This window comes from Lepidochelys olivacea (assembly GCF_965140295.1).
Source record: "Lepidochelys olivacea isolate rLepOli2 genome assembly, chromosome: 21".
In the NCBI taxonomy this organism is placed as follows: Eukaryota; Metazoa; Chordata; order Testudines; family Cheloniidae; genus Lepidochelys; species Lepidochelys olivacea.
The window spans coordinates 12,315,537-12,342,304 of NC_140431.1; the positions used below are offsets into that span (position 1 = coordinate 12,315,537).

Consider the following 26,768-nt stretch of genomic DNA (forward strand, 5'->3'; position numbering starts at 1 on the left):
GATAAAAGCACTATATTAAAAAAAAACAATAATAATAATTAACTTTTTTTGTTCTACAAATAAAAGCACACAACTCATATTTGAATACCAGTAGTCTTACCTTTCCAATGTGATGGATGTGCCCTCTCTCCCCTGCTGCGGCAGTCCCCGAGCTGGGGCTGGGAAGGAGCGGGGGTCTCCCCCGCTGCAGCAGCCACTAAGCTGGGGCTGGGAAGGAGGGAGGTCTCTCCCTCGCTCCCCCGCTGCAACAGCCCGCGAGCTGGGGCTGGGAAGGAGGGGGGTCTCTCCCTGGCAGCCACAGCCCTGGAGCTGGGGAAAGTCACCTCTTTCTCTGGCCACTGCAGCCCTGCACATCCCAAATTCCCTCCCCCCTTCTCACCCCACTGCCCCCTCCCACCTACCCCTTATTCCTCCCAAGGCCACCACCTCACCTTACATGTGCGTCTTCTCCAGGGTCCAGGCACCTAATTAGTGTAGCCACCCCTGCACGGCTCCACTAATTAGGTGGGTGGCCCTTCATTCTCTTGTGTACGGCTACCCAGGCATATACCTTAGAGGGAACTATCTGTGGACCACCTGAATGGAGCTCGCAGACCACTGGTGGTCTGCGGACCACAGTTTGAGAACCTCTGCTCTAGTGCAACAAGCCATTACCCTGGAGGTTGTTCCATTGCTCAAACTACCCTCCGTTGTTTTTTTTAATCACAATTTTAGTAGCCATTTTCGTAGGGATCCTTTATTGACTACTGGTGTAGTACAATATGAGACGTAGGCAGGGGCAAAGCTAGATATTATAAACAGGAAGACACTTCAAACTGATGACGTACTTTATAAAGTGCAATCGGAAAAATGACTGTAAAAATGAGATTGAGGCATATTGTGTATTCTTTCTGAATTGAATCTGGATCAGATTTCTCAGTTTACACATTCTGAGTGAAATTCACCACTGTGCAGAGGTGCCTGCACCACTTAAACCCAATTGTGAGATCTCCTGCGATACATTCATAGGCCTTGCGCAGGCCCCCTGCACAAGAGTGAGTGTCACCCTCCGAGAGGATTTTTCTGTCTGCTGGCTGCAAAACTCACTCTGAGATCTGAAAATCCGGCGGGGCTCTTTCCGCTTCTTGCATCAGTGGCAGCAGTGGAGGAGAACAGGTCTGATCTCTGAGTGAAAGAAATAACGTTTGCCCACTCATGTTGTAGGCCCAGACACACTGTGGGGATAGGCAATCAGAGAAACAGATTTGCTACGAATGAGACAGATTGCAACTCACGCCCTCATAACGGCGTTTGTTCTGCAACGCTGAAGGGGAATCTGTCGGGTCAGACCTGAGGAGCAGAGATGAAGGTTAAGAGAGGGCCATTTTTATGCTTTCAAGGCTGTATATTTTAATCAAAGCACCGAGTTTCTTAATCATCTGCAACAACCTCTTTTCTTCTTCGGTGGCACTGGTACCTCCACCACCTCAGCTTTTAATCTGTCTTCGTGAGTTTTCAGTGACCTGGCAGGATAAACATGAAACAAATTAGCCAGGTAATTGCCCTGCTGTTTGGAATCTACATCATCATCTGTGGTGGAAAGCTCTAGTAAAGGGTAGGGCTGGGGTGTTCAAAGGGTCTGAAAAGAGTTGCATGCCTAACTCCCACAGCAATTCAATGGAATTTGGGCACCTATTCCTTTAGGCTCCATTGAAAATTCCAACCTCAATCAAGCCACAGTCAAAACAAACCTGCTTACGTCAGTCAACCCATAGGGGAGTTAAGCAACATCCTGAGGACTGGAGCCCAGGTTGCGAGCGGTCTCCAGGCAAAACAGTAAATATCTATCTAAAAAAAAAACATAACCTACCTCACAACAATGTTGTAAGGATGAATTGGGTTATAAAACACCCTGGAAGTGCTAAGTATTGTATAAAAATTTGTCTTTATTTGGATATGGGCATTAAGTATGGTAAGCATTGTCAGTTTTGCGGTTCACTCGGTTGACAGTGTGTCTGATCTGTTAATTAGTTTTGTGTGGTTTAGCCATTACATCAGATATGAATAAAACAAAGAAAAAAAAACCAGCAGGTAGAATGATGCTACCTACTATCTGCACAGCACCACAGGAGAAGGAGAAATAGCTAAGGTCCTTGGTGCCCTCAGGTTGTGTTATTCTGTGATTGGGAGAAGGGATTGGATTGGCAGCATCTGGAAGTCACATTGGATGTTTTTAGTGGGGGAACATAAAGTGTAAGTGGATCTGGGCCTGGTATGCCCTTTTCCATTCTTCCTTCCAACAATCTGTTCTAGGCACAAAAACATACTCCTGATGGTTTTTTTAACCCACTTTTACAGGGCTGAATGTTTGAGGTGCATCCTGACATTGCAGTGAAGAATCCATTTAGGGCCATTTATGTGGGAGACGAAACTTTATCAGAGGGTGGGCCAGGAGGGTGGAATGAACTCCCCTATGAACTAAATACCATCACAAACCTCGCTACCTTCCACACCAAGTGCAAGGTGCACTTCTCTGAGTTTGTCTTCTCCAACATAAACACAGATCAACATATATACTTAAGGAAAAAACAACTCCCCCTGCCAAAACAAGCCACGCCACTGCACGTGCTTTTCTGCTTGGGGAGAGGATGAGAGAACAAACAAGTGACTGATGTTAGTCACGTTGCTTAATACATGACTGGAAAGTGCTCTGATACTGCACAGTATAAGAACCTGTCTCAGCTAGAACAAGACTCTGATCTTTGCACCTGTGGCTGGATCCTCAGCTGTGGTAAACTGGTGTAGCTCCAGTTTGGACAGGCCCTGGATGGGCACATAGGAACTGCGTACATTATCTATGGAGCACGGAGATATACAGCTTTCAGCTGCAGGGGTCATGTCAGCATGCAAAGCTGAAGAAGAGCAGTGGAAATCGGGACCCAAGCCGTTAATTCAGGACAGTCAACAATCCCACGGCACACTGCTCACCTGGCTAAGTCAATCATGGATTCGGAGACTTTGTGGCCTGACGCGGCACTGCATTCATAAAACAAGAGCTCACACTCCTGGAAGACACAAGAGGGCACGCACAAATGCAGTCCCTTCCAGAACTGTTTGGTAGGTTCAAGCCATAGATTGCATAGATTTAAAACAGGTCGAGCGCAAGTGTTGTGATTTTTCCCAGATAATCCTCAAACAACAAAAGATGGGGGAGTTGGTGCATTTGGAGCAATGATATCATGGTTTGTGTAGGATTGGGAAAACAAAGCACAAGGGACTAATTACACGAGGAAAGGTGGTGATCTGTTGGAAATGCACAGCCCAGAGGGTGTCCTTGCTGCTAAGGCACAGAATTCATATGTGAATAAAATTGTGCATTGTAATTATTAAGTTATAGGAATGTTGAGAATGAAATCCAGTGCTAGTCTTTAACAGCAAGGGAAATCCTGGCATGCTGTAAACATAAACAGAGGCAGCATTGCCTAGTAGATTGAACACAGAGTTGGCAGCTAGAATGTTCTCTTTCTGGCTCTGCTAGTGACTTGCCGTGTGTCCTTGGGGAAGCCACTTCATCTCTCTCTGTCCTGGGTTCTGTAAAATGGGGAGGACGATACTTGTCTGTCTAACAGACTATTACAAGAATCAGTGCTTGGACACATAAAGCATCTTTCAAAAGGGATGAGTCAGTAATTGCTTTATGCTTTTATTATTTACATAGTGCTGGAGAGGTGCCTGCATGTTACAGTGCAGATAGGCCCAGATTCTCAATACAGGAGCCTAACTACCACTGAAATCAATGGGAAATACACACCTAAATACCTTTGAGGATCTGAGCCAGATTCCCTGCCTCAAAAACCTTACAGCCTGAGGCCCTGATCCTGTAACCTGTTCTGCTGGAGTTCAGTGCAGGACGGCCAGGGAATAGCTTGCCGGATCACAGTCTGAGTTAAAACAAGGCCAGCAGGAGAAGACAAAAAACACAAGGAGCAGGCGGGTGCAAGAAAGCAAAATATGGTTCTGTGGTCATTTCCTGGCAATTAATGACCAGCCGATGAGTTCGGGGCTTTCTGCTTTGCCTCAGGTCGTCAACTCCCATGCCAGTCGTTAATGGAAGGAAATGCCTATCCTGTCAGTCATCATGGCTTAATTAAAGCCTTGGTTTTGCTTTATTCTTTTAAACTGCCTCCCAACTAAGGATGATGAAAGAATTTAAACTGATGGCAAACTCCAATAGATCTGTGCACATACCTTAGCCAAGCGTCCACCCTCTTCAGTAGATACCTGTCTTTCTGCTGCACAGTCTGATTTGTTACCAAGTAGAAGGATGACAATTCCATCTCCTGCTCCTTCCTGTGAAGCAGGACAGGTGGGGTGAAATCCTGGCCCCAGTGAAGTCAGTGGGAGTTTTGCCATTGACCATAATGGGATCTGCAGTTTCTTCAAATCATAACCCTACACAGCTTCTGAACACATCAGGGTAAAGACTAGCCTAACCCCACTGACCGGCATGGATTTGGTCCATCGGGGTCTGGGTTTACATGATAGAGCCTCTCTTCCAGAAAGGCGTCTGGTCTTGATTTGAAGCCACGGAGAGACGGAGAATCCGCCACTTCCCTTGGAAGTTTGTTGCAATAGTTTCAGCCGACCCCAGAGTTAGGTTGAAAAATTAATTAAAAATTTTAACGAAAAAACTGCCTTTGTTTCCATTCCTCAGGGTTCAAAGCTGATCTATTTTCTTTAAAAAAAAAAATATTTTTTGAAGTTTTTTAAATAAAAAATCACTACGGAAATCATTTTCAAAATCCTTCAGTTCCCCCAAATCAAAACAAAAAAGACTTGACAGCCATTTTGACAATGTTTTCAGTAAACAACATCAGGAAAATATTGTGCAAAATATGGAAAAATGAACTTGTATTGCAAAATAAATAAATTAATGATAGAATAAATGCTATTAATTAACATAAGAACAGCCACACTGGGTCAGACCAAAGCTCCCAGTATCCTGTCTTAAACAGTGGCCAATGCTAGTGGCCAATTAAAAAAAAAAAAAAATCTGAAAAGCTTCCACCTGCTCCAATTATAGCCAGCGCATAGATGAGATGCAAAATCAAGGCTGTGACCGTTCATGGTTATTAAAGAACCCATGAGACTTTTCCCTACACAAGAATAAGGGTGTTAGTGATGTAGTTCTACAGGGAATTCTTAAAGCACCCATCTTGGCAGCCACTGCATCATCTCCATAAGAGATAAGGCCAATTTGGCCCTCATATTTATGTAGGTGCCTGCAGCTGACTTCAGTGGGAACTGGGGGTGTGTGGTCAAGGGCAAAATTTGGCCCATATTGATGTAACAGTTTCGCTTAGTGGCTAGAGCTCTGTACTGAGACTCAAGAGACCTGGGTTCTATTCCAGGCTCTGGCCTCCTGGGTGACCTTTTCCCCTCACTGTGCCTCAGTTTCCTCATCTGTAAAATGGGGATAATAATACTGACTTCCTATGTAAAGCACTTTGTCATCTGTGGATGAAAAGTGCTATATAAGAGCTAGTATTATTATGACAGCAAAGAAAGACCCTACCACCCTTCAGTTACTTGCTACTGCAAATCCCAAACCTCATGTGGCCAGATGCAGACTAATGTAAATCAGTGACTTAATGGAGTTACACCAATTTAAACCATCTGAGGATCTGGCTGGATACAGCTGCATACGATGACATTCACAAATGTTTCTTCCATCCACATTCCTAGCTTAGCATAAGACATAGGTCAAATTCATTCCTTATGTCGTTCCAGTATGTTTGATGGGGATTACATCAGGGGTGAATCTGTCTTGGTAATGATACTGAGGGCTGATAAAACTTCATGGCATTTTTCATCAAGTACATGGGTTGCTTATGTCTTTTTCAAAAAACGAATAGCTCCAGGACCAATGCACTTGTTCCTCTCTTGACTATTTACTTGGACCAATATATTCATCCTAAACATGATTAATAAAATATAGGTGGCCCAATTCTGCCCTGTTTCTGCCCCCAAGTGGCCTGGCTGAGTACAGTTGATGAGGTTTAGGTCAGGGCAGAATTTGGCCTTGTCTTCTAAAATGACTACGTGTTTCTTTTGAAGAATATAGCATTTAAAGATCTCAGAGCCTCTTGCACTAATTAATTTAGCCTCACAACCCTCCCTCTCCCGTTGAACAGCTGGGAAACTGAGGCATTACCTTCAGTGGAGCCAGGATTTCACCCATTATACCTACCTGGATACAACTCAGCCAGTACCGCACGTCCGCGAAGGAGTATTCTGAAGTGATATCATACATCAACACCACTCCGTCAGCTTTTCGGAAGAACTGCTTGGTGATGCTATGGTACCTGTCAGAAAGCACTTTTGCTTTTTACACTTATGTACATACTCTTTTTGCATCATTTTTAACAGCAATCCAGAGGTTTAAAAAAAAAAACCCAAGTACATACAAAGCGTGTTTCAGGTAGGGGTTGTGCAAAACCATGGTAACAAAACTGAAAATTCAAATGTGCAAAAATATGCAAATATTCCCTTCTGCAAGGGTGTGAAGCAAAGACACCATTTTGCAAAGTTTGACAGACAAGTGAAACTGGGGGAGAATATGGGAGGGGGGCGGGGTTTGCAAAGCTTCAGCAGAGATAAGTTTCAAAATTTATTATAGTTTTGCAGAGCCTTAACTGTGTGCGCAAGTGGATGTGTTTATAGATAGATAACAGGTGATTATAAGTATGTGTGTATGTGTATATACATACACACAGAGTAAATAAACACACATTATATTGTGGGTATACCATATACACACACAGAGTAAATACTTATCCCATATACATATAAACACACAGAATACATACACATATTATGTATGTGTCTATGTATATACATATATATACAGAGTAAATACACACACTTCTTATTATGTGTATATGTTTACAAATACATATACCCACAAAGTAGATATACACAATGCACACACATATGCATATGTAGTAAATACACACATATATTAGTGAATTTAGGGTAAAATCCTGGCCTGTCTGAAATCGGCGGGAGTTTGCCTTGAGTTGAGTGGTACCTAGGTTTGGCCTTCAGCACTTATGAGAGAGGCCCTAGTGACAGCCCTGGGGACTAAAGGTCTTCCTAAATTCAGTCCTGCCCAAATGAGCTTGGATGTTTATTCTTCATCTCGACTTTATCCTTTCAAACGTCTTGTGTGAGCATATATTTATGTGGATTTCCAAAGACATGTACGCATTCTTTTTTGTATATACAGCACTGTGCCTTACCTTTCTTGACCAGCCGTGTCCCACAGGCGTAGAGCAAAGCACTTGTTGTCCACAAAAAGGTTTTTGACCCGATAATCCATTCCTAGGGCATACAGCACATTTGTAATGCGGTAGAATTCAACCATGAGATATGGACATGGGGCAGGAGTGATAGGGAAACACTCTATGGCTAGACTAGATGATCAAAATAGTCTCTTCTCAGTTTAAAATCCCAGAATAGTGGCTGGGTTTTAAAAAGGTCTGGTTAGTTTTATGATGACTAATAAGAGTAACAGTTGGGCATGTTCTGCTAAATGGTGCATGGACCAGGGAGAATTTCTGCTCCATTGCCCCCCTGTACACACAGTACAATGGGCTGGGTGCTGAATTTAATGTTTATCACCAATCCTGTAGTCCGGTCAACACAGCCAGCCCCTTGCTGCTGCAGCATCCCAGTGAATCATAGAATATCAGGATTGGAAGGGACCTCAGGAGGTCATCTAGTCCCACCCCCTGCTCAAAGCAGGACCAATCCCCAATTTTTGCCCCAGTTCCCTAAATGGCCTCCTCAAGGATTGAACTCACAATCCTGGGTTTAGCAGGCCAATGCTCAAACCCCTGAGCTATCCCTCCCCCCAATGGGAGCCCATGCACAGATCAGACTGTAGGATTGGGGCCTGAGAGTGGTAACGTGCCCAAGCTCAAGGTATATCTGTATAAATCCATCTTAAATATGTGGAGGTGTGTCTCTCACCTTCCTCTCAAGCATCAATGATTGGCCACTCCTGGAGGCAAGAGTCTTGACTTAATCCATCATTGGTTTGATTTGGCAGGGCAAGTCCTATGTCCCTATGGGACTGTATTTATGCTTAATGGAAGCTGTGGGATTCTTACCTATAGTAGCAGTTAGGCTTGGGTTGAAGGAATCCTCATGTAACCGGTACAGAAACGATGTTTTGCCAACGTTTGAGTCCCCCACAAACAACACGTTATAAAGATGGTCTGGATCAGTGCAGGTCTCCGTGGTGCCTTTAGCAGTTCCGCCTGGCTGCTCTGGTGTCACATTACCTTGATACCCTTGGCCTCCCAGTTTGGGGATTGCATCCTCGTTCGCCTTCACGCTGCTCACTTGCTTCTTCTCTTGTTGAAAAATATCCCTGTCTCCTCTTGTCTCTTCTGCCCGGGTCGCCTCTGGTTTCTCAGTGCTTTGGGGCTGCGTCTTGGCCTGGGGCGTATCCCCCAGCTGGCTGGCTCCGAGAAGGGCTCCTCCTTGTTCATTTTCTACATCTTCCTTGTGCAGGGCTCCCACGTGAGGGAGATAAGTTGGTGGTGTCTCCTGTTTTGGTGGCTCTCTCTGCTCAAATGTCTTCTTCTCCGGCGCTTTCATTTCTGGAGGCTTTTCCTTCAGTGCCTGCTCAGAAACAGCAGGTGGCCACACATCTGCAAGGACCACATCTCTCTTCATTGGTACCCACTTCTGTATTTCATCTGGCGCCGCCTGCTCTGTAATGCCAGGCTGTGATACACTTGGCAGGAGAACACCTCCCTCTGGTGGGTTCTGCTTGGGAATGGTGGCTTGCCTTGCCGGCTCTGAAACAGCAGGGGGCTGCACCTCTGCATAAACAATCTCTTTCTTCGTTAGGTTTGGAGCCTCATTGTGCGTTGCTGGCTCAGAGGCCGGAGCCTGCTTCGCATCCTGTGCATGTGGTTCTGCTTGAGTTGGTCCCTGTTTAAGAGCCTCTCCTTGTGACGTAGCCTGATTGGTGGAAAGGACTGAAAGTGCCTCGGACAGGGCCTTAGGTTCATTGTCATTTCTTGAGAGCACCTGATGCTCCGAATCTCTGACCTGCTTGATTCTTTGCTTCGAATCCCCACCTTGTCTGGCTGGGTGTAAAGAAGCATCCCCATGCAGTAGGTCATCTGTCCCTGGTACTTGTGGTTCAGACACGTTGTCCAGAGCTGCTATTGCATTGTTCAGTTCACTGAGCAAAGAGCTTTGGCCCGAAAATTCCTGCTGGAAGAATGCCTCTCCCTTTTTCATGAACTCTGTGAAGGGGTCTTCTTCTGTGGAGATCACTCTTGTCCTGTGTTCCGAATCAGAAGCAAATGAAATACCGTACGGCGCACTGCAAAATAATATACAATGGCACGTGCTATGTACAGGAGAGAGAAAATAAGACCATAATGGGACACGCAAACACACTACATTGCACCAAGCTCTACGGACTATCCCAGTGCTGTGAAATACAGCAGACAGCAGGGATGCAGCGCTTGTATGGAACCCTTCTGCCAGGTGAAGCCAGCAGCAGCCAGGGCCGGGTTCAATATCTAGGGGTTCCTTTTCCATTGTAAATCTGCTGTTTTACCTTTGCATCAAGCCCTCATCATGTTTTACTGAGAGGCTTCTTTATCAGTGGTTTGCGCCATTTACTCTTCTTTTAATCTCAGCCAGTGCACAAGGGACTAAACAATAATCCCTCAAGCCAGGTGCAATTGTTTTTATTGCTGCATTAGCATACATGATGAGTGAGTAATATGCCTCTTACCCCCCAGCTTTATCCCCCACGCAGGGTGGGGGGTGAACTCTGCAGTTGCACCTCTGAACTCTGGGTCTGCACTGACCAGGGGCAGCAACTGTGAGTGGAGTGCACAGACGGGTCGGGCATGTGAAGGGGACTTTTGGGTTGCTGGACTTAAGAACCTGAGTGGAAAAGGACACTGCCCAATCTACTTGAGGTGGGTCTTTACTCATGGTTTATGTTTATGAACCTTCTTTGCAGTGTTTTCCCAAATTAATGCCAAGTTACTTCCCTCCTTTTATTAAAAGTTTCTTTTCTACACTCAGACGGTGGCGAGATTTACAATGTACCGCTCCTAGGCCTGAGCCTTTTCACACCCCTGCTGTTTCTGCACTATGAGCCCTCTGCCACAGAGTGCTTCTGTCCACATTGGCGGCAGTTCTGATCCTGTGATGGGACGAGATCGGCTCACAGCACATGGCTGAGAAGACGGTGCAGAAAGGAAGAGGGATGTATTTGAAGAGTGGCTGTTATGTAGAATGTATGATATGAATTCAAGCTGATGAGAGGGGACAGCCCTGGAGGGTAAAGTGCTCTCTCCACGGGCAGGTAACAGTCTGGACAGCAGCTAGGCAAGGGTCTTCCCCACACACTGGGTCCTGCCTCAGATGTGATCTGAAAGTCTGTTCAGACCTTAGCCTCTCTGCTGACACTGTCCCAAAGGCAGCTAATTAGTTTTGTGATGATGACTATGGTAATACCTAGCTCTTATATAACAGTTTTCACCCACAGATCTCAAAGAGTTTTACAGAGGAGGTCAGTATCATTATCCCCCTTTTACAGATGTGGAAACTGAGGCATTTGGAGGTGAAATGACTTGCCCAAGGCCACCTAGTAAACCAGTGGCAGAGCCAGGAATAGAACCCAGGTCTCCTGAGTCCCAGTCCAGGGCTTTATCCACTAGGAAACACTGCCTCCCTTGATGCTGTAGAGACCTGTCCCCTAGGGTATGGACTGAGACCCACAAACTTCTTTTCTTGTGAGCTCCCAAGCAGTGGTCAGGTGGAAATGACTCTCATTCAAGAGAGAAGGGGATTCAAGTTACTCCAGCACTGGGAGAACCTTCCTAGGAGAGGATGGACCTCAGCTTAGCCACAGGATAAGTAAGCTACTTTTCTCTTGGCATGTGTCCCATAGGGAACGATACCACCCATGAACATGACTGAGGAGTACTTACCTGCCTTCCTCTCTGTGCGGCTGAGATACCCTGCCCCTCATAGCACCCAGATGCCCTTGGGTCTCCTGGAGCTGAATGTGGATTTGCTGCAGCTGGTTCTCCAGGTCCTGGTTGTTTTCTTTCAGCCTCTGGTTCTCGCTGGTGGCAGCGTGCTGCTTGGTGCTGAGGCTGTGGAATTGGGTCTCGAGCTTGGAGGAAAGAAGAGGAGGCCAATTCAGGCACCCACAAAGGAGCCAGCAGGAGAGTGTTAGATTTGCCAGCTGGATACGTGGAAACCTGTAAATAATGAACTGAGCAATCCCTGGGGCCAAACTCCCCGCTGGTGTAAACTGGCGCTGCTCAAGGCACCTGTCCCCATTGCGGAAAATGCGCCAACTCCTGTTTCAAACAGGGCCTGAAGGCTGGGTCCCAAACTAATGACACAATGGAGAAGCAGCTCCACATTCTACCTTCTCCCAGGAGCTAGTGCTCTGCTTGGTTAGGGTTGGTGAGGCTGATTGTTATGGCCTGGGTTTTATTCACTAGTGTGGAATGTCCTAGCCGCCTGGTATTGTACCCCAACTCAGCAGGAGGGTAACGGTGCAACGGATGGGAAAATGTCCCCGGTGATTTGCACTGCAGACCTTGGCAGTGTATTCTGCATAGGTTCTGTGAGTGGAATTTCTACGGGCATCCATAGACCACATGCAAGACGATGCAACAGAGCTCTGCACTGAAAGGCCCGGTGCATTCAGCATCACACCAGGTACCTTCTGCCCAGGCATGTCTGGTACAGTTAGAAGCACAACTCTGTGTCTTTGCCCAGGCATGCCTGGGATAGTCAGCATCACAGCAGGTGCCTTTTGCTTGGATGTGCTGAGCATACCCAGAAGCACGACACCGTCTACCTGGTATGGTCTTCAGCGCAGCAAGTGCCTTGCATCTGGATGTAGCTGGGACACTCGAGCAGCAAGCACAGGTTTAATATGTGTTCTTTTGGTATTCATATGCTTCTGTCAGAGACCAGCTCCAATAAAAGGGGCATGAGGAATAGGATTTGATTGGCTGAGTTAACAGGCCGGGGATCCGGTTGTGACACTTGTAGCCTGGGCCAATGAAGGCGGGCACAAGAGATGTTTTTGGTGGCGGGACTCAATAGGAGCACAATACTCAACGCTCAGCATGGTGCCAAGAGGGGCTGTGCTGCTGGAGGGGCATCCCATGCAGTCCTTGCCCTCTCTGCTCTGTCTGCCACCCAAAACTGCAGTGTTGTGTACATTTGCCCCTCTAGGAACTCAGCTGAGTCCTCTGCAGGCCACAGAGCATCTCACCTCACTTTGAACCACCAGCAAGCGCTGCACTTCCCCCTCCACGACGTCTAGTGCTCTCTGCACCTCCGTGGTGTGCAGGTGACTTCTGGCTTTACTCTGGAATCAGAGGAGATGTTAATGCCAGTCTCTTTAAATGACCCGTCCACTCAAGGACAATTCCCTGATGCTACCTGGAGTAACAAATCCTCTCCTCACTAGGAGCTCACTATGCTGAGCAATCCTGATGGCCTTGCGCATTTCAGCAGGGCTGCTGCACAGCTACAAGGGGGGAATTTCACCCTTTATGTTCAGGGGCCACAGGCGTAGCTCAGAGGATCGGAGCCACAATGTGAAGCTGAAAGTTAAATATTGTTTCTGTGATGCCGACCCACAAAGGGGCATCGGCAGCGGGGATCAAACCTGGGATCTCTGGAGCTAAATGCATGCGCTTCTGCTACATGAGCTAAAAGACACCTCTTTCTAAGCCAAGGCTATAGCAGGCTCATCAGTCTCTAGTGGGTCCAGCCACCATGAGAAGGGGACAGAGTGCCATTCCGAGCAAGCAGGAGTTACACTTCCTTACACCCCATAGGCAGGTTGGTGGCAACACTCCTTCATGGCAAACCTGGAGACCTGGACAGAGTGGGTCTAGTTGGCCGTCTATCCACATGGCGGCCGAGGGATTTTGAACAATACTTTTAACACCAAGAATGACTAACATGTGCGTCTAGCAGGGAGAGGTCAGACCACACAGCAGAAACGGGAATGGTGCGTGTTTCAGAGCTGGCTGAGAGACTGGTGATGGTGGAGCTGGGTCCCTGAAACCAAATCGTCGCTGAGCAGGGAAGGGGATGGGTGCTCTTGTGATGATGGCACATGACGGAGGTGCAGGAGATCTGAAGTCTGAGCTTGGGCAAGCCACTTGATCTCCCTGGGCCTCAGTTCCCCTCCAGTAAAAAGGACGTGATGTCACTTCCTTTCTCCCACTAGTCTATTGACACTGAAAGCACTACAGGACTGGAACTGCTTTATTACGTTTGTACAGCACCTGCTACAGTGTACAGAACCTACCCAGATCTCACCTGGGGACACTAGGCGCTGTTGGGATACTAATAATAATCATTGGAAGCTTTGCCAGTGCATGTGCCATCTTTGTTAAGGGCAAATAGGATCCATAGACATATTATGACTAGAAGAGGTGAAGGAATTCTCCTCCCAGAGGGAATCCATTCACTCTAGAAATCCCAAACTCACGTTCCACCTCCCAAACTCAAGGAGACTCAAGAACTCTCGTAAAAATTACACACAGGGTAGGGACACAGAGAGAGATTTTTTTTGAGTGCCAATAAACAGAGTCTTTCCTCTTTCTTTAGTTCTAACCGGAGATTGCCTGTGGGCTGCATCAGAGCAGTATATATAATCCCTAGCTCCACCTCCTAATTACTGTAACAATACCCATGGGAGGGCCTCCTTTTATAAATAGGCTGCCCTGCATTTTGAATTCAGATACAGTCTCAGGTCAGAGAGCGGGAGGAAACAGGTATGTTTGCAAAGAAAGGCAGCAGGGTAAAAACCAAAGTACAGATGGAGAAGAAAAGGCAAACGTGGGGTTAGTTCAAACCTATCAGAGTGAAGTGGTTGGTGAGTCTCTGCAGAGTCATTTAATTGGGCCCCTATTCTGAATCTGTCCAGAACTGGCAGGTATATGCTGGGGGGAAGTTTCCTGTTAAATAGGTTGGAGGGGTTGCAGTGGGACATGGAGCAGCTCGCCTGCCCTGCCAAGACCTGGCAGGGGACGACTGCCCAGGAGGGAACCATGTAGTTCTGAGCCCAGTTACTCATGGTGGTGGGTGGATTTGATCCTGCTGAGCCTCTGGTTTGAGGTTTGATGTGTCTGTGAGCCCTAGCTCACCCTTGCGAATATTCAGGAAACATGGGTGTGGCTATTTAACCACCGGGGAAGCCGATGACCCTCCCCTGCACCTGGCTGGCTCCTGTTTTTGGTCTTTCCTTTCTTAGGGAAGTTCTGGCTGTCCCCGACACTCTGGTCAAACACCATGGAAAAGGCCAAATCCCAAAGCTCCTCTGCAAAGTTCTTCCCAATCCACCTGCCAAACGTGAGGCCAGAGAGGCAGTGCTCTGCTGATGGAACTGAGCCCCAGACGGGGAACACTCATGCCAAGGAAACACTCAACAGTTTGAGTTGAGAGGCCTCCCCTCAGCAGGACCCCCGAAGAGGAAATACCTCTTGTTAGGAGGGAACTATCACTCCCCCCTCCATTGCCACGCATGGGAGCTGGACGTGACCAGGCCTGTCCGGGTTGTGAACCCACCTCATGCTGAAGGCGCTGCTTCTCCCGGTTTATTTGCTGCTCCATTTCCTCGTACAGCTGCTGCACCTCCCGGTTGTGATCAGTGACCCGTCTGGCACAGGAGAATGAGCGGGCAGCTTTAATATGGGTCTGTTTACACCAGGTCTAGTATTTGAATGGGAAGGTAGCGCTGGTGAAAGGGGACCGATCGTTAGCCCTAAAGACCTCTCTTTTCTTACAGAACCAGCGCTACCTGGGCAACTGCTGGGCAAGCTCCCTTGTCTCAACCCGGCTTCAACCCCAACCCGGCAGGGCCACTCTCAGAAGTAAGAGGACCTGATGTGTCTCCATTCAAGGGCCTGATCTGACACACATCTAACTCCATCGATTCCAATTGGGGCGGATCGGGCCCTCAATCCTTTGTCTCACTACTGCAGCTGCCAATGAGAGGACCCGCTGCAGAGGTGGTTTTGAAATGTGGACATCTGTCCACTAAGGCCATTTCACATAGGCCAACAAATGGCCCTTGGCAACAACTGATCTGGGCTGGGCTGGATTGGAAGTGGTAACATGGAGGCCAAAAGCGCCATAGCTGGTTATTAACCTCCTGGAGCCACATCCATTTTCCCAGAGCTGCGAATGCTGAAAGCAACTCCTCCTTCCTTTGGTTTCCCTTTCTCGCAGCCCTTTTCTCTGCTCATCCTCCCCTTCTGTAAGGCTGTTTGTGGAAACGGATCCCCCCACACCAGCTCCACCATGCCACTTACTTGTTCAAGGTCAGCTCTAGTGTCACCTTTTCGCTCTGAGCTTCCTTGATCCGGTGCGTCATCTTGGCCAAGAACTCCTCCAAGTTCCCCAACAGGTGAGGCTCGTCTTGACGGAGCTTCACCCAGAGCCTCCAAATCTCTGACTGGCTGAGGAGAGAGAGAAAGAGATGTTGATCTCCCCTCATTTGGAGGTCAGGCTAGATGATAGAATGGTCCATTCAGGCCTGAAGTTCTAGGATGTTTCATGCTTAATAGCATTCAGATCCCATCAGGTCTTGCAAGCTAAGCAAAGTCGGGGCCTGCTTTGACCTGTTGGCGATAGCTGGGAGAATCTTTGCCTTGGGTCTAGTTGCTGGTTAGATGTGTGGAAAGTTCCCCTGACAATACCTGTAATCCCATAAGAAAGAGCTAAAGAATGGCACAGCTGCCATGCAGAGACTTGAGCTCCTACCTATAGTGCAGTTACACTCAGACTGAGACTTGGGAGCCACAAGTGGATCTTTAATGGCTCCCCTCCGGCTCTTTGCAGCACATGATAGTAAAGCCCTGTGTGATTTAATTATTAACCAACCTAAGTAATTAACCAGCGAGGATGCTCTTACTGTGTTATTGACCAGTGGTAGAATGCTTTGTCAGTCATTTTGCTGTGAGAATAACATATAGCTATATAAAAAACGTAAATGAAACAATGAAGTCACACAACTGTGGCTCTTTTGGGTCATATTGATCACTAATTTGTCTCCTGAACCACTGTATCACTGCCATAGTGGCAGGTGGACAGATGGGTTGTAAAGACTGGAAGAGATCTGTTAAAGGACTTTGCTGAAGGCTAGAGGAAAGGTTTTTAAAAGAATTTAGGGATTGTGGATAGGGAACATGGGCAAGGGTGAGAATTTGGCCTCGTCAAAAAGGGGACGACTTCTCCACCAAAGTTTCCAACAAAAATTTTTGTTTGCTCATTCAAAATTTTTCCTGCCATTTTCCAGCTTTTTGGATGAAATTGTTCGTGCTGTTGAAAAGTTGGGCGATTGCCAGCAATCCAGAAATGTCTGTGTTGTTCAAAAAGGCAATTTTCATTGGACAAAATGTCTCAATGAAAAGTTTGTCTACAGCCATAGTGACAGTCCATTGGCAGCATGGACCTAGAACGGAATTGGGGTACTTTGCAGAACCTGCTAAGGAGTGGGGGGTACATGCCCTTCCACGAGGATTCAATCACAACACATGTAGTACACTGGCCAAGTGTATCTCTGTCCCCCTCTGGTGCTGAGCCATGTCAGAGATTTGAGTCTGCTACTGCCTCTGAGCTAATGGAATTGGTCCTTTAGCTCGAGCACTAGGAGGTCATGAAACTGGAGGTCCCAAGTTCAACCCCTGATGATGACCCTCCCCTGGGAAAGACAAGCGGTAAGATTGTGTTTATGCTCAAGGCCTGATTCTCAGTTCCTCTGTTCCTATCTTTGGAGCAGGGATGGAGACGGCAGGTGAAGGTGGCCTTAAGCCGTTCCTGAACTCCCTAGATTCACACACATGGTAGCCTGTATGGGGAATTGAGCTTGGCCAGCATATTACATATGGATTCCACCCTTCTCACAAGCTTTAACCATAATATCATCTAGCCCCATCTCAGCCCTGAACCCCCTGCTAGGTGCTAAATGAAGGTGTGGCTGGTGCACTTACTCTTCAAAGATATTGTCTGCTCCCAGTTGGTCCATGAATGCTCTGAAGCATTTTCTTTCCTCGCTGTCTGCTTCCTCCAGGGAGTAGTCCGTGCGGGACATGTACACCCTCCTGGAAGCTGTCTTCCTCCTCCTGTGCTGCCTTGTTGTGGTCTGCAAGCTCAGGAACTGCTCTGCCAATAGACAACCAAAACTACGTCAATGGCCAGATGCAATACAACAGTGAAGCACTGCGGCCAACATCTGTCCATGTGGTGCTCAAAGCTAGACACCTAAATCTACCTTTAGATGCCTACGTAAGGTGGTTTTCTGGGACTCTGAGCACATGCGGTTCCCTTTGGTTTCTGCGTGCACAGCACCTCTGAAAATCATGGGGGAGGGATAGCTCAGTAGTTTGAACATTGGCCTGCTAAACCCAGGGTTGTGAGTTCAATCCTTGAGGGGGCCATTTAGGGATCTGGGGCAAAAAAAAAAAAAATGGGGATTGGTCCTGCTTTGAGCAGGGGGTTGGACTAGATGACCTCCTGAGGTCCCTTCCAACCCTGATATTCTATGATTCAGCCCTCCTGATTCAGAAGCCCAGGGTGTCATTTCAGAAAGCTGGTGGAGAAGCAAACTGTCAGACTAGGACATCAGTCTCGCCTTCCTCATGTGAAAGAAGGGAGCAGCTGAGTGAACATTCGCCAGCACAGACTCTCAGCACAGTCACGCTTGGATTGGATTGATGGATGAATTTAGAATGGAAGAAAATGGTGCATTTTGGGAAGACATTCTGAACAGGGGCCTAGGGCAGCAGGCGGACAATGCAAGGGGGTTTGGGCTGGTGAGCCATGCTGGGCAGTTTAGATACTTGGGCAGCAGGTGGCCAACCCCCGAGGTTTGGGTAGGTGTGCCATGCTGGGCATTCGAGGCACATAGGCAATGCGCGGTGATTCCAGGCACCTGGACCAGAAGGAGGACTATGTTGTGTACCTGGGGCAGCCTGTGGGCCATGTCAGGCACATGGGGTGGATAAGGGCTAAGTGAGGGGAAAAGCCTGTTGCTCTTATGAAAGAGACAGCAAGGCAGTCTGACGTGTTTGGCAAATATTCTTTGTGCACTAATAAAATCATTGCAGCAAAGCGTTGCCCTGCTATGGTAAGTGAACCTAAAATCTTCACTAGCCTTTTAAGGCTTTGAAGCACAGGACAGAGCGCTGTGTCTTTGCACATGCTCTGGAATCACTGCCCTAGCGTCCATCCATGCTCCTTAAACTGGGAGTAGCACCAAGCCTTCTACCATGATCGCTGTTGTTTGTACCGCTGTAGTATTAATTCTTTGATGAGTTCCCATGTCCCATCAGTGAAAGGAAGTAAAGTAGCACCTACCGAGCCCTGTGGTGAATTCCTCCGTAGTTAAATATCCGTTCCTGTCGGTATCGAGACCATCAAAGACCAGCTCCAGCTCCTCTGCGCTGCATGGGAAATCCTCTTTCTTCAGTTTCTAAGACCAGTGCAAACGTCTGATTAGACAGAGATGTGATTGACCTTGTGAAGGAGCTCAGGTGTAGGGACCTGTTTTCCCATCGTGGAGGCACTAACTTAAAGCAACAAGGTGTGATCGCAGCTTTAGAAATCTGGTCTGTTGTATTGCTTGGGCCTGATTCCACTTCCTCACCTGTTTTACATCATTAATTTCAAGAGAGGCAGCTTGATCCAGTGCAGAGGGCACTGGCCTGCGTCTCAGGGGGCCTGACTTGAATTCCTGGCTCCACCACTGATATACAGAGTCATTTCACCTCGCTGTGCCTCTGTTCTCCCCTTCTCCACTGAGACTGGAAGCTCCTTGGGCTTCCAGTCTAAATAGACGCTGTAAGTGTGACGTATCGCGACCAAAGCTGAACAATAACGAGGGGTTACATTTTGCCCTTCCCTAGCACTGCCCATCCAAGGGTCTCCCGTATTAGTTCGCTCTCCTAGTGACCTGTTTTAGACCTGTTTTACAGTGGGGGAAACTGAGGCATGAAGTGATGTGACTTGCCAAAACTGTGAGTCCATGGCAGCCCCCTGGTCTAACCACAAGCCAACACGGCCTCCTTTGCTCAATGTTTTTTAGCTCAGACTTTACTTGGGTGATTTGCTGAACATGGCCTGACCCTGAGAGGTGTTAGTTGCCCTCAACTTGTACTGAGGGGAGCAGAACACCTTAGAGAACCAGACATTATATGATGAATAGTTTCATATATCTGTACCTGCAACACAATAATAATGATTAATGATTACATAGCACGTGTCAACCTTAGATTTCAAAGTGCTTTATGGAGGCAGGAAAGTTGCATTCTCCCTGTTTCACAGATGGAGAAACTGAGGCACGGAGCAACGTGATTTTCCCACCACAGCTCAATGGCAGACCCAGAAACAGGACTGAGTCCCATTCCCACACGCTGTCCATCAGGGCAGTCCTGCTCTCAGTTATACCTCGTTGGCTTCTATCGGCTTTTCACTGATGCCCGAATTTGGCCCAGTGAGGTCATTGCATAAACCCGCAATTTACCTGCATGTCGGCGCGTGTGATAAAACCTTTCTGGTCCTTGTCACATTCCTGGAAGAAATCCTGAATCTTTTCCATTATTTCGGATGGGAACGGCTCCTCCTCCAGGATTGGGGATGTCTTTGCACCACCAAACACGTCTCGCAGCTGCTTTCGTCGGCTTGAGCCCAGCTTCCTGGGCCTCCTCTGCTCCTCCATGGCTCTTTCAGTGTGTGGCTCAGCCCTTTGAAGGGAGAAATCAGAGGGCACCGTGCTCCCCTTCATCTTCTCGAGATCTCTTAGCAACAGGCTTTTAATTAGATTAGCTCAGAGGGTCATAGAACTCTTACACTGAGCGGGGGATCAAGCCTGTTTTGCTATTGATGGGAAGAAAAGGGGAATGGACTACATCTGAATGAGAATAGCCTAATGGGAACTGAAAGGCTGAGGGTTGGCAGTGGGACAGTCTCTGATTGCCCAGTGCAGACCTGGTCCTGATCAGTAGGGAGTAGAAGCTCTCATCGTGTGATTGTGGCCCCTGTGTGAGAGGCTACGTCTAGACCCCTATGGCTTCTTCACTGCAGCTGGCAAACCTAGGCCTAAGAGACTTGTTCAGTCACACAGGACATTCAAGGCAGAACCAGGAATTGGACACAGATCTCCTGACTCCCAGGCTCAATGGTTTACTTCCAAGACCATCCTACCACTCTGCTAACACAGACAGGTTCATCTACACAGCAGGAAAGAACCCACGGCAGCAAGTCTCAGAGCCCAGGTCAACTGACTTGGATTTGTGGAGTTTGCACTGCGGGACAAAATATAGCAGTGTAGATGTTCCCACTGGGGCTGGAGCTGGGCACTGAAACCCGGTGAAGGGAAAAGTCTCAGAGCTCAGGTTCAAGCCCAAGCCAGAATAACTACACTGCTGTTTTTAGACCGGTAGCGCAAGCCCAAGTCAGCTGACCTGGGCTCTGAAACTTGCTGCTGTGGTATGGGGGTTTTTTTTTGCAGTGTAGATGTATCCAGAAGGTCCCTGATTTTGTCCCATTGCCCAAGGCCCTGCTTCGGCCTCTCTCTTTGAACACTGTGAATCTTAGGGCTTGTCTACACTTACTGGGGGATCGACGCATGGCGATCGATGAAGACCCGCTAAATCGACCGCCGATGACTCTCCCATCAACTCCTGTACTCCACCAGATCGAGAAGAGTAAGGGGAGTCGACAGGAGAATGTCTCCTGTCAACTTTGCGTAGTGTGGCCCCCGCGGTAAGTAGATCTAAGCTACGTCGACTTCAGTTACGCTATTCACTAACTCCAATTGCGTAGCTTAGATCGACTTTTCCCTGTAGTGTAGACAAGGCCTTAGTGGTGTACAAATGAACAGCTTAGGATGGGCCAGCTTTGCTGAGGTTCATGAACTGTTAGGTGACCTTGGTCTGAATTCTGAGTGAAACTGGCTCTCGTGAGGGCTTCAGAATTAAATGAACGCAGCATTGACTCCATGGGAGTTCAAACCCCCTGACTCAGGCCACCAAAAATCAAGAAATTGGCTTAAAAAATTAGAATTTAAATATATAAATTTGATAATCTTGGGAGAGGTTTAAGGCGCACTCATGTCATGTTTCCAAGCTTGTCACAGCTGCCATCAGGGCTAAAAACTTACTTTAAAAAAATGAAAGCTGAGAGTCCTCCAAAAAGTGGAAACTCGGTCAAATTACAAAGGATGAATATAAACAAATAATACAAGTATGTAGGGACAAAATTAGAAAAGCCAAGGCACAAAATGAGATCAAACTAGCTAGGGACATAAAAGGAAACAAGAAAACATTCTACAAATACATTAGAAGCAAGAGGAAGACCAAGGACAGGGGAGGCTGTTACTCAATGAGGGGGGAAAGACAATAACAGAAAATGTGGAAATGGCAGAGGTGCTTAATGACTTCTTTGTTTTGGTTTTCACCAAGAAGGTTGGTGGCGATTAGATGTCTAACATAGTGAATGCCAGTGAAAATGAGGTTGGATCAGAGTCTAAAATAGGGAAAGAACACGTCAAAAATTACTTAGACATGTTAGATGTTTTCAAATCACCAGGGCCTGATGAAATGCATCCTAGAATACCCAAAGAGCTGACTGAGGAGATATCTGAGCCATTAGCGACTATCTTTGAAAAGTCATGGAAGATGGGAGACATTCCAGAAGACTGGAAAAGGGCAAATATAGTGCCCATCTGTAAAAAGCGAAATAAGGACAACGTGGGGAATTACAGACCAGTCAGCTTAACTTCTGCACCCGGGAAGATAATGGATCAAATAATTAAGCAATCAATTTGCAAACACCTAGAAGATAATAAGGTGATAAATAACAGTCAGCATGGATTTGTCAAGAACAAATTGTGTCAAACCAACCTGATAGCTTTCTTTGACAGGGTAACAAGCCTTGTGCATAGGGGGAGCGGTAGATGTGGTCTATCTCGACTTTAGTAAAGCTTTTGATACTGCCTTGCATGACCTTCTCATAAACAAACTAGGGAAATACAACCTAGATGGAGCTACTATAAAGTGGGTGCATAACTGGTTGGAAAATTGTTCCCAGAGAGTAGTTATCAGTGGTTAACAGTCATGCTGGAAGGGCATAACGAGTGGGGTCCCACAGTGATTGGTTCTGGGTCCGGTTCTGTTCAATATCTTTATCAATGATTTAGATAATGGCATAGAGAGTTCACGTATAAAGTTTGCAGATAATACCAAGCTGGGAGGGGCTGCAAGTGCTTTGGAGGATAGGATTAAAATTCAAAATGATCTGGACAAACTGGAGAAATGGTCTGAAGTAAACAGGATGAAATTCAATATGGACAAATGCAAAGTACTCCACTTAGGAAGGAACAATCAGTTGCACACATACAAAATGTGAACTGACTGCCTAGGAAGGGGTACTGCGGAAAGGGATCTGGGGTCATAGTGGATCACAAGCTAAATATGAGTCAATGATGTAACGCTGTTGCAAAAAAAGCAAACATCATTCTGGGATGTATTAGCAGGAGTATTGTAAGCAAGACATGAGAAGTAATTCTTCCACTCTGCTCCATGCTGATTAGGCCTCAACTGGGATATTGTGTCCAGTTCTGGGCACCACATTTCAGGAAAGATGTGGACAAATTGGAGAAAGTCCAGAGATAAGCAACAAAAATGATTAAAGGTCTAGAAAACATGACCTATTGAAGATTGAAAAAATTGGGTTTGTTTAGTCTGGAGAAGAGAAGACTGAGAGGGGACATGATAACAGTTTTCAAGTACATAAAAGCTTGTTACAAGGAGGAGGGAGAAAAATTGTTCTTCTTAACCTCTGAGGATAGGACAGGAAGCAATGGGCTTAAATTGCAGCCAGGGCGGTTTAGGTTGGACATTAGGAAAAACTTCCTAACTGTCAGGGTGGTTAAGCACTGGAATAAATTGCCTAGGGAGGTTGTGGAATCTCCATCATTGGGGATTTTTAAGAGCAGGTTGGACAAACACCTGTCAGGGATGGTCTAGATAATACTTAGTCCTGCCTTGAGTGCAGGGTCTGGACTAGATGACTTCTTGAGGTCCCTTCCAGTTCTATGATTCTATGATTCTCACATAATAATCACAGGAGTCCTGGAGCAGGGCAGTAAGAAAAATACCAAATATCACAAGAGTTGTGATAGATTCACAAGAGTAGGCAACGCTGGAAGAGTCCACATGATGGCTTCAGCTCCCCAACTGAGTCAAAAGCTAGCAGTTTGGGCGGAGTTTTATCTTGAGTTTGTTAGGTTGATTTTAAACTGAAAGTCAAAATAAAACCTAGAGGCTGATCTCATGGTGTCGTCATTAACTATGCTCACTGTTACCACCCCTGAATATGTGCTAGATAAGGCAGGAAAGTTGCAATGGAAGGTTCGTGCCTAAAGAGCTGACAGTTTAGCTTTAGACTGACTTAAGGAGAGGGGATAGCGAAGATGAGGGTTACAGCAGTAAAACCATGTGGATTCTGAGGGCCTGATTCTCAATTGGTCCATTCCCACCCTTGGGGAAGGGATGACGAGGATGGGGCAAAGGTGGTTTTAAATCCTGTTTGTGCTCCCTGTAATCTTTGGCCACGCAGGGGCCTTCCCAACCCCTACTATAAATTACAGCGATCTCAGGGCAGCTCTAGTGTATGCTCTGCCTCCGAGGGGCCCTGGGAAGCAGAAAATAGGCACAGAGCAGTGTTCACCCGCCACACCCCCTGCGGCAGGACCTGGGTGCACAGTTGGCGCAGAGCCCTTTATGCCATCTCTGCACCCGCCAGGGAAATCCTCTTTACAGCGGCTATTCTCAGGGGTTCAAACCCGAGTGGGGCCTTAGTGTGAACGAAACCCAAGCCCTTTGGTTAAGCCTCTGCCCAGTTTGATGGTGTTGTTAATTTGCTCATTTTGTGTATATCCTTCTTCTTCTTTAATCCCTCTTACAGGCTTCACAGTTCTGAGCCTTCCCGAAACAGGAGCTACTGCTCTGAAATATAGGAGAGGTTCTACAGGAGGTATGGCTTCCCCCTAAATTCTGAGGGAGCATCTTTTGGGGCCCCCATCCTGCAAAGACTTACATGCTGAACTTTGTGTGTGTGCATCAGTGTTGGCAGAACTGTGGCTCTGAATCTCCAGATCCCTCTGCTCAGAGTCGCTCAGTCTTAGGGCCTGCTGTAGCCCCATTACCTTAGTATCTGAGCGCCTCACAATCTTCGATATACTGATCCTCACAATGTCGCTGTATGGTAGGGCACTGCTGTTCTCTAGCTGTAAAACAGGGATAAAGATACTGACCTCCATTGCAAAGTGCTTGGAGATCTGCTGATGAAAAGCTCTAGATAAGAGCTCAAGATAATAATTATCCCCACTTTACAGATGGGGAACTGATGGTGCGTCCACACTGCAGAAAAATACCCCACAGCAGCGAGTCTCAGAGCCGGGGTCAACTGACTCGGGCTTGTGCTACAGGCTAAAAGAAGAGCAGCATAGACATTCCCGCTCAGGCTGGAGCCTGGGCTCTGAAACCTGGCAAGAGGGGTGGGTCTCAGAGCCCGGGCTCCGGGCTGAGTGGGAATGTTGGCGCTGCTATTTTTAGCCTCATCACACAAGCTCAGCTCAGCTGAACTGAGCTCTAAGACTCGCTGGCGCAGGGTTTTTCTTGCAATGTAGATGTACCCTGAGGTACACACAGACTATGGTTTCAATGGGAGTTAGGCACCTAAATACCTCTGACAATCTCAGCATAAGTGACTTGCCCAGGGTCACCCAGGCTGTGTGTGGCAGGGAAGAGAATTGAGCTCCTGAATACAAGCTAGCACCCTACCCCACGAGCCACCCTTCCTCTCATTATACATCGCCTGAAGCTGTCCCCAGAGGCTGCTCTTCTCTGTTCATTCTAAACAAATTATATTTGCATGGGAACTAAAGGAGTTAACCGTTTCACACTAAGAGGGGGAGGTTAGGAGGGATGGGGGAGTGATGGTGAGATAGCATGTTAACTTCATCACGTTGTGTGTTTTGTAACGGTTAGACAGAGATGCTGATAAGCATCCAGACTTCATAGGAAATGACTTACCAGGCTAGAAGACTGTCAGTACAAACTAAAATAAAGATCACCCAAACAGGAACTTTTATTCCAATTTTTCCAGGCTTCTCTCTAAAAATATATCGACATAAAAGGGTTCCGATCTGCAAACCAGCACTGCTATTTAGGGACTGGCCCAGTCCACAGAGTTTGGCTCCTAACTTCGGGTGTCAGAGTAACAGCCGTGTTAGTCTGTATTCGCAAAAAGAAAAGGAGTACCTGTGGCACCTTAGAGACTAACCAATTTATTTGAGCATAAGCTTTCGTGAGCTACAGCTCACTTCATCGGATGCATACTGTGGAAAGTGTAGAAGAAACTTCGGGTGGTTTGTGATGTGAATCTGTCCTCTGCCCAGAATTAAATGAAACAGAAGCTTCTATGGCAGATCTGGTCATGTAGCTTTAATGACACTTAGCAAATAGGCCCGTTGTGTGTGCTTTATGGACAACTTATCTTCACACCACCACAGTGAGGTAGGGGGAAAGGTTGTGTTATCCCTGCTTTATAGATGGAGAAACTGAGGCACAGAATGGGGAAGAGTTTGCATTTAAAAATGCCTAAGGGGGTTAGATGCCTGAGTGAAGGAGAGGAAATTAGGTGCCTAGTTCCCTTAGAAGCCCCACCTAAAGTGAGTGGGCCCAAGGTCACACATCAGGTGAGTGACAGAGCCAGGATTAGAACTGGAGACCCTCCCAAACTCATGTTTGTTTCTCCAGAGCTTGCTGCCTCCTCAGTCTGGTTTTACTGAGCTGTCCTGCACCGATACCTATCCAAGGAAGAAAGGGGAGACAAGCAGAAAGGCAGGCTACCCTGACAGCAAAGAGCTCTCGTGCGGGATCCTATTCAGTTAAAGAGCAGAGTGGGTCTGGGATCTCTCTGGTTGTTACTTGGGTTTTTCAAGTAGCAAGACATGCACTAACTCAGCCGCAGCAGTTAGATGACGGATTGCATTTGAGACACTTGCATGAGCCTGTTACTATCAAGATCAAAACATTTCCACTAGGGCCCTGATTTTTGGAAGTGTTTGGCACCCCTGAAAATCCAGCCTTGATTAAATCAAATTGGGAGCCAAATTAGACAAACTTTTTTTTTTAAGCAACATGAAAACTATTTCTTTGTGAGGAAGAGTAGATCAGTTCAGGGTTTTGCAGCAGATTTTGGGGCTAATTCTGCCTCAGGAATAAAAAAGCAACCAAGCTGTAAAATGCACTTACCTTTCAGCAGTGCCTCTGGGAGAGGGTTTCAGACGTTGCAAAGTGCGGCGCACCTTCTCTGAAGTGAGCTGGTTCCTTTATTTCTTGCGGGAAGTTGGCACAGTAAGTGCAGAGGAGGGGTCTGTTTCTGCTGTTATGTTTCATCAACCTGGCTCGGGCATGATCTGACATTTTCTTTCTCTTGCTCAACTCACTTTTCCGCTGTTGGGTTAAATATAACAGTTAGAGTTCCCTGCGTTTCCTGTTCACGAAACATTGCTTTGTGACCTTAACATAGGAAGCCAATATTTAAAGGGACACCGTTGATATAAAACATAGAGATAGGTTCCAGATTTTCCAAAGTTCTCAGCTTCTATGGGGAACAATTGAGAATCC

The 26,768-nt window shown here is 47.0% G+C and overlaps 1 protein-coding gene across 1 annotated transcript; it reads right to left on the reverse strand.

The window, feature by feature from the left end:
• Positions 1-418: 418 nt before the first annotated feature.
• On the reverse strand, positions 419-26,507 carry RAB44 (RAB44, member RAS oncogene family). The gene is made up of 14 exons (XM_084611479.1): positions 26,394-26,507; positions 19,595-19,814; positions 18,430-18,544; positions 17,064-17,235; positions 15,384-15,530; positions 14,638-14,728; positions 12,326-12,421; positions 11,016-11,203; positions 8,154-9,343; positions 7,281-7,362; positions 6,230-6,344; positions 4,228-4,329; positions 2,968-3,044; positions 419-1,502 (listed from the first exon to the last, which is right to left on the reverse strand). The coding sequence occupies exons 2-14, from the start codon at positions 19,787-19,789 to the stop codon at positions 1,415-1,417; spliced, it is 2,658 nt and encodes an 885-aa protein (XP_084467605.1). The 5' UTR covers positions 19,790-19,814; positions 26,394-26,507; the 3' UTR covers positions 419-1,414.
• Positions 26,508-26,768: the final 261 nt, after the last annotated feature.

Bases quoted from the DNA above. Each gene is read 5' to 3' on its own strand.
- RAB44 (XM_084611479.1), bottom strand. From the start codon at position 19,789: ATGGAGGAGCAGAGGAGGCCCAGGAAGCTGGGCTCAAGCCGACGAAAG. The intron at 9,344-11,015 runs GTAAGTACTCCT...TTCGGAACACAG, and splicing joins CCGCACAGAGAGGAAGGCAG to GACAAGAGTGATCTCCACAG. The intron at 4,330-6,229 runs GTAGGTATAATG...CCTGCTTCACAG, and splicing joins ACTGGCTGAGTTGTATCCAG to GAAGGAGCAGGAGATGGAAT.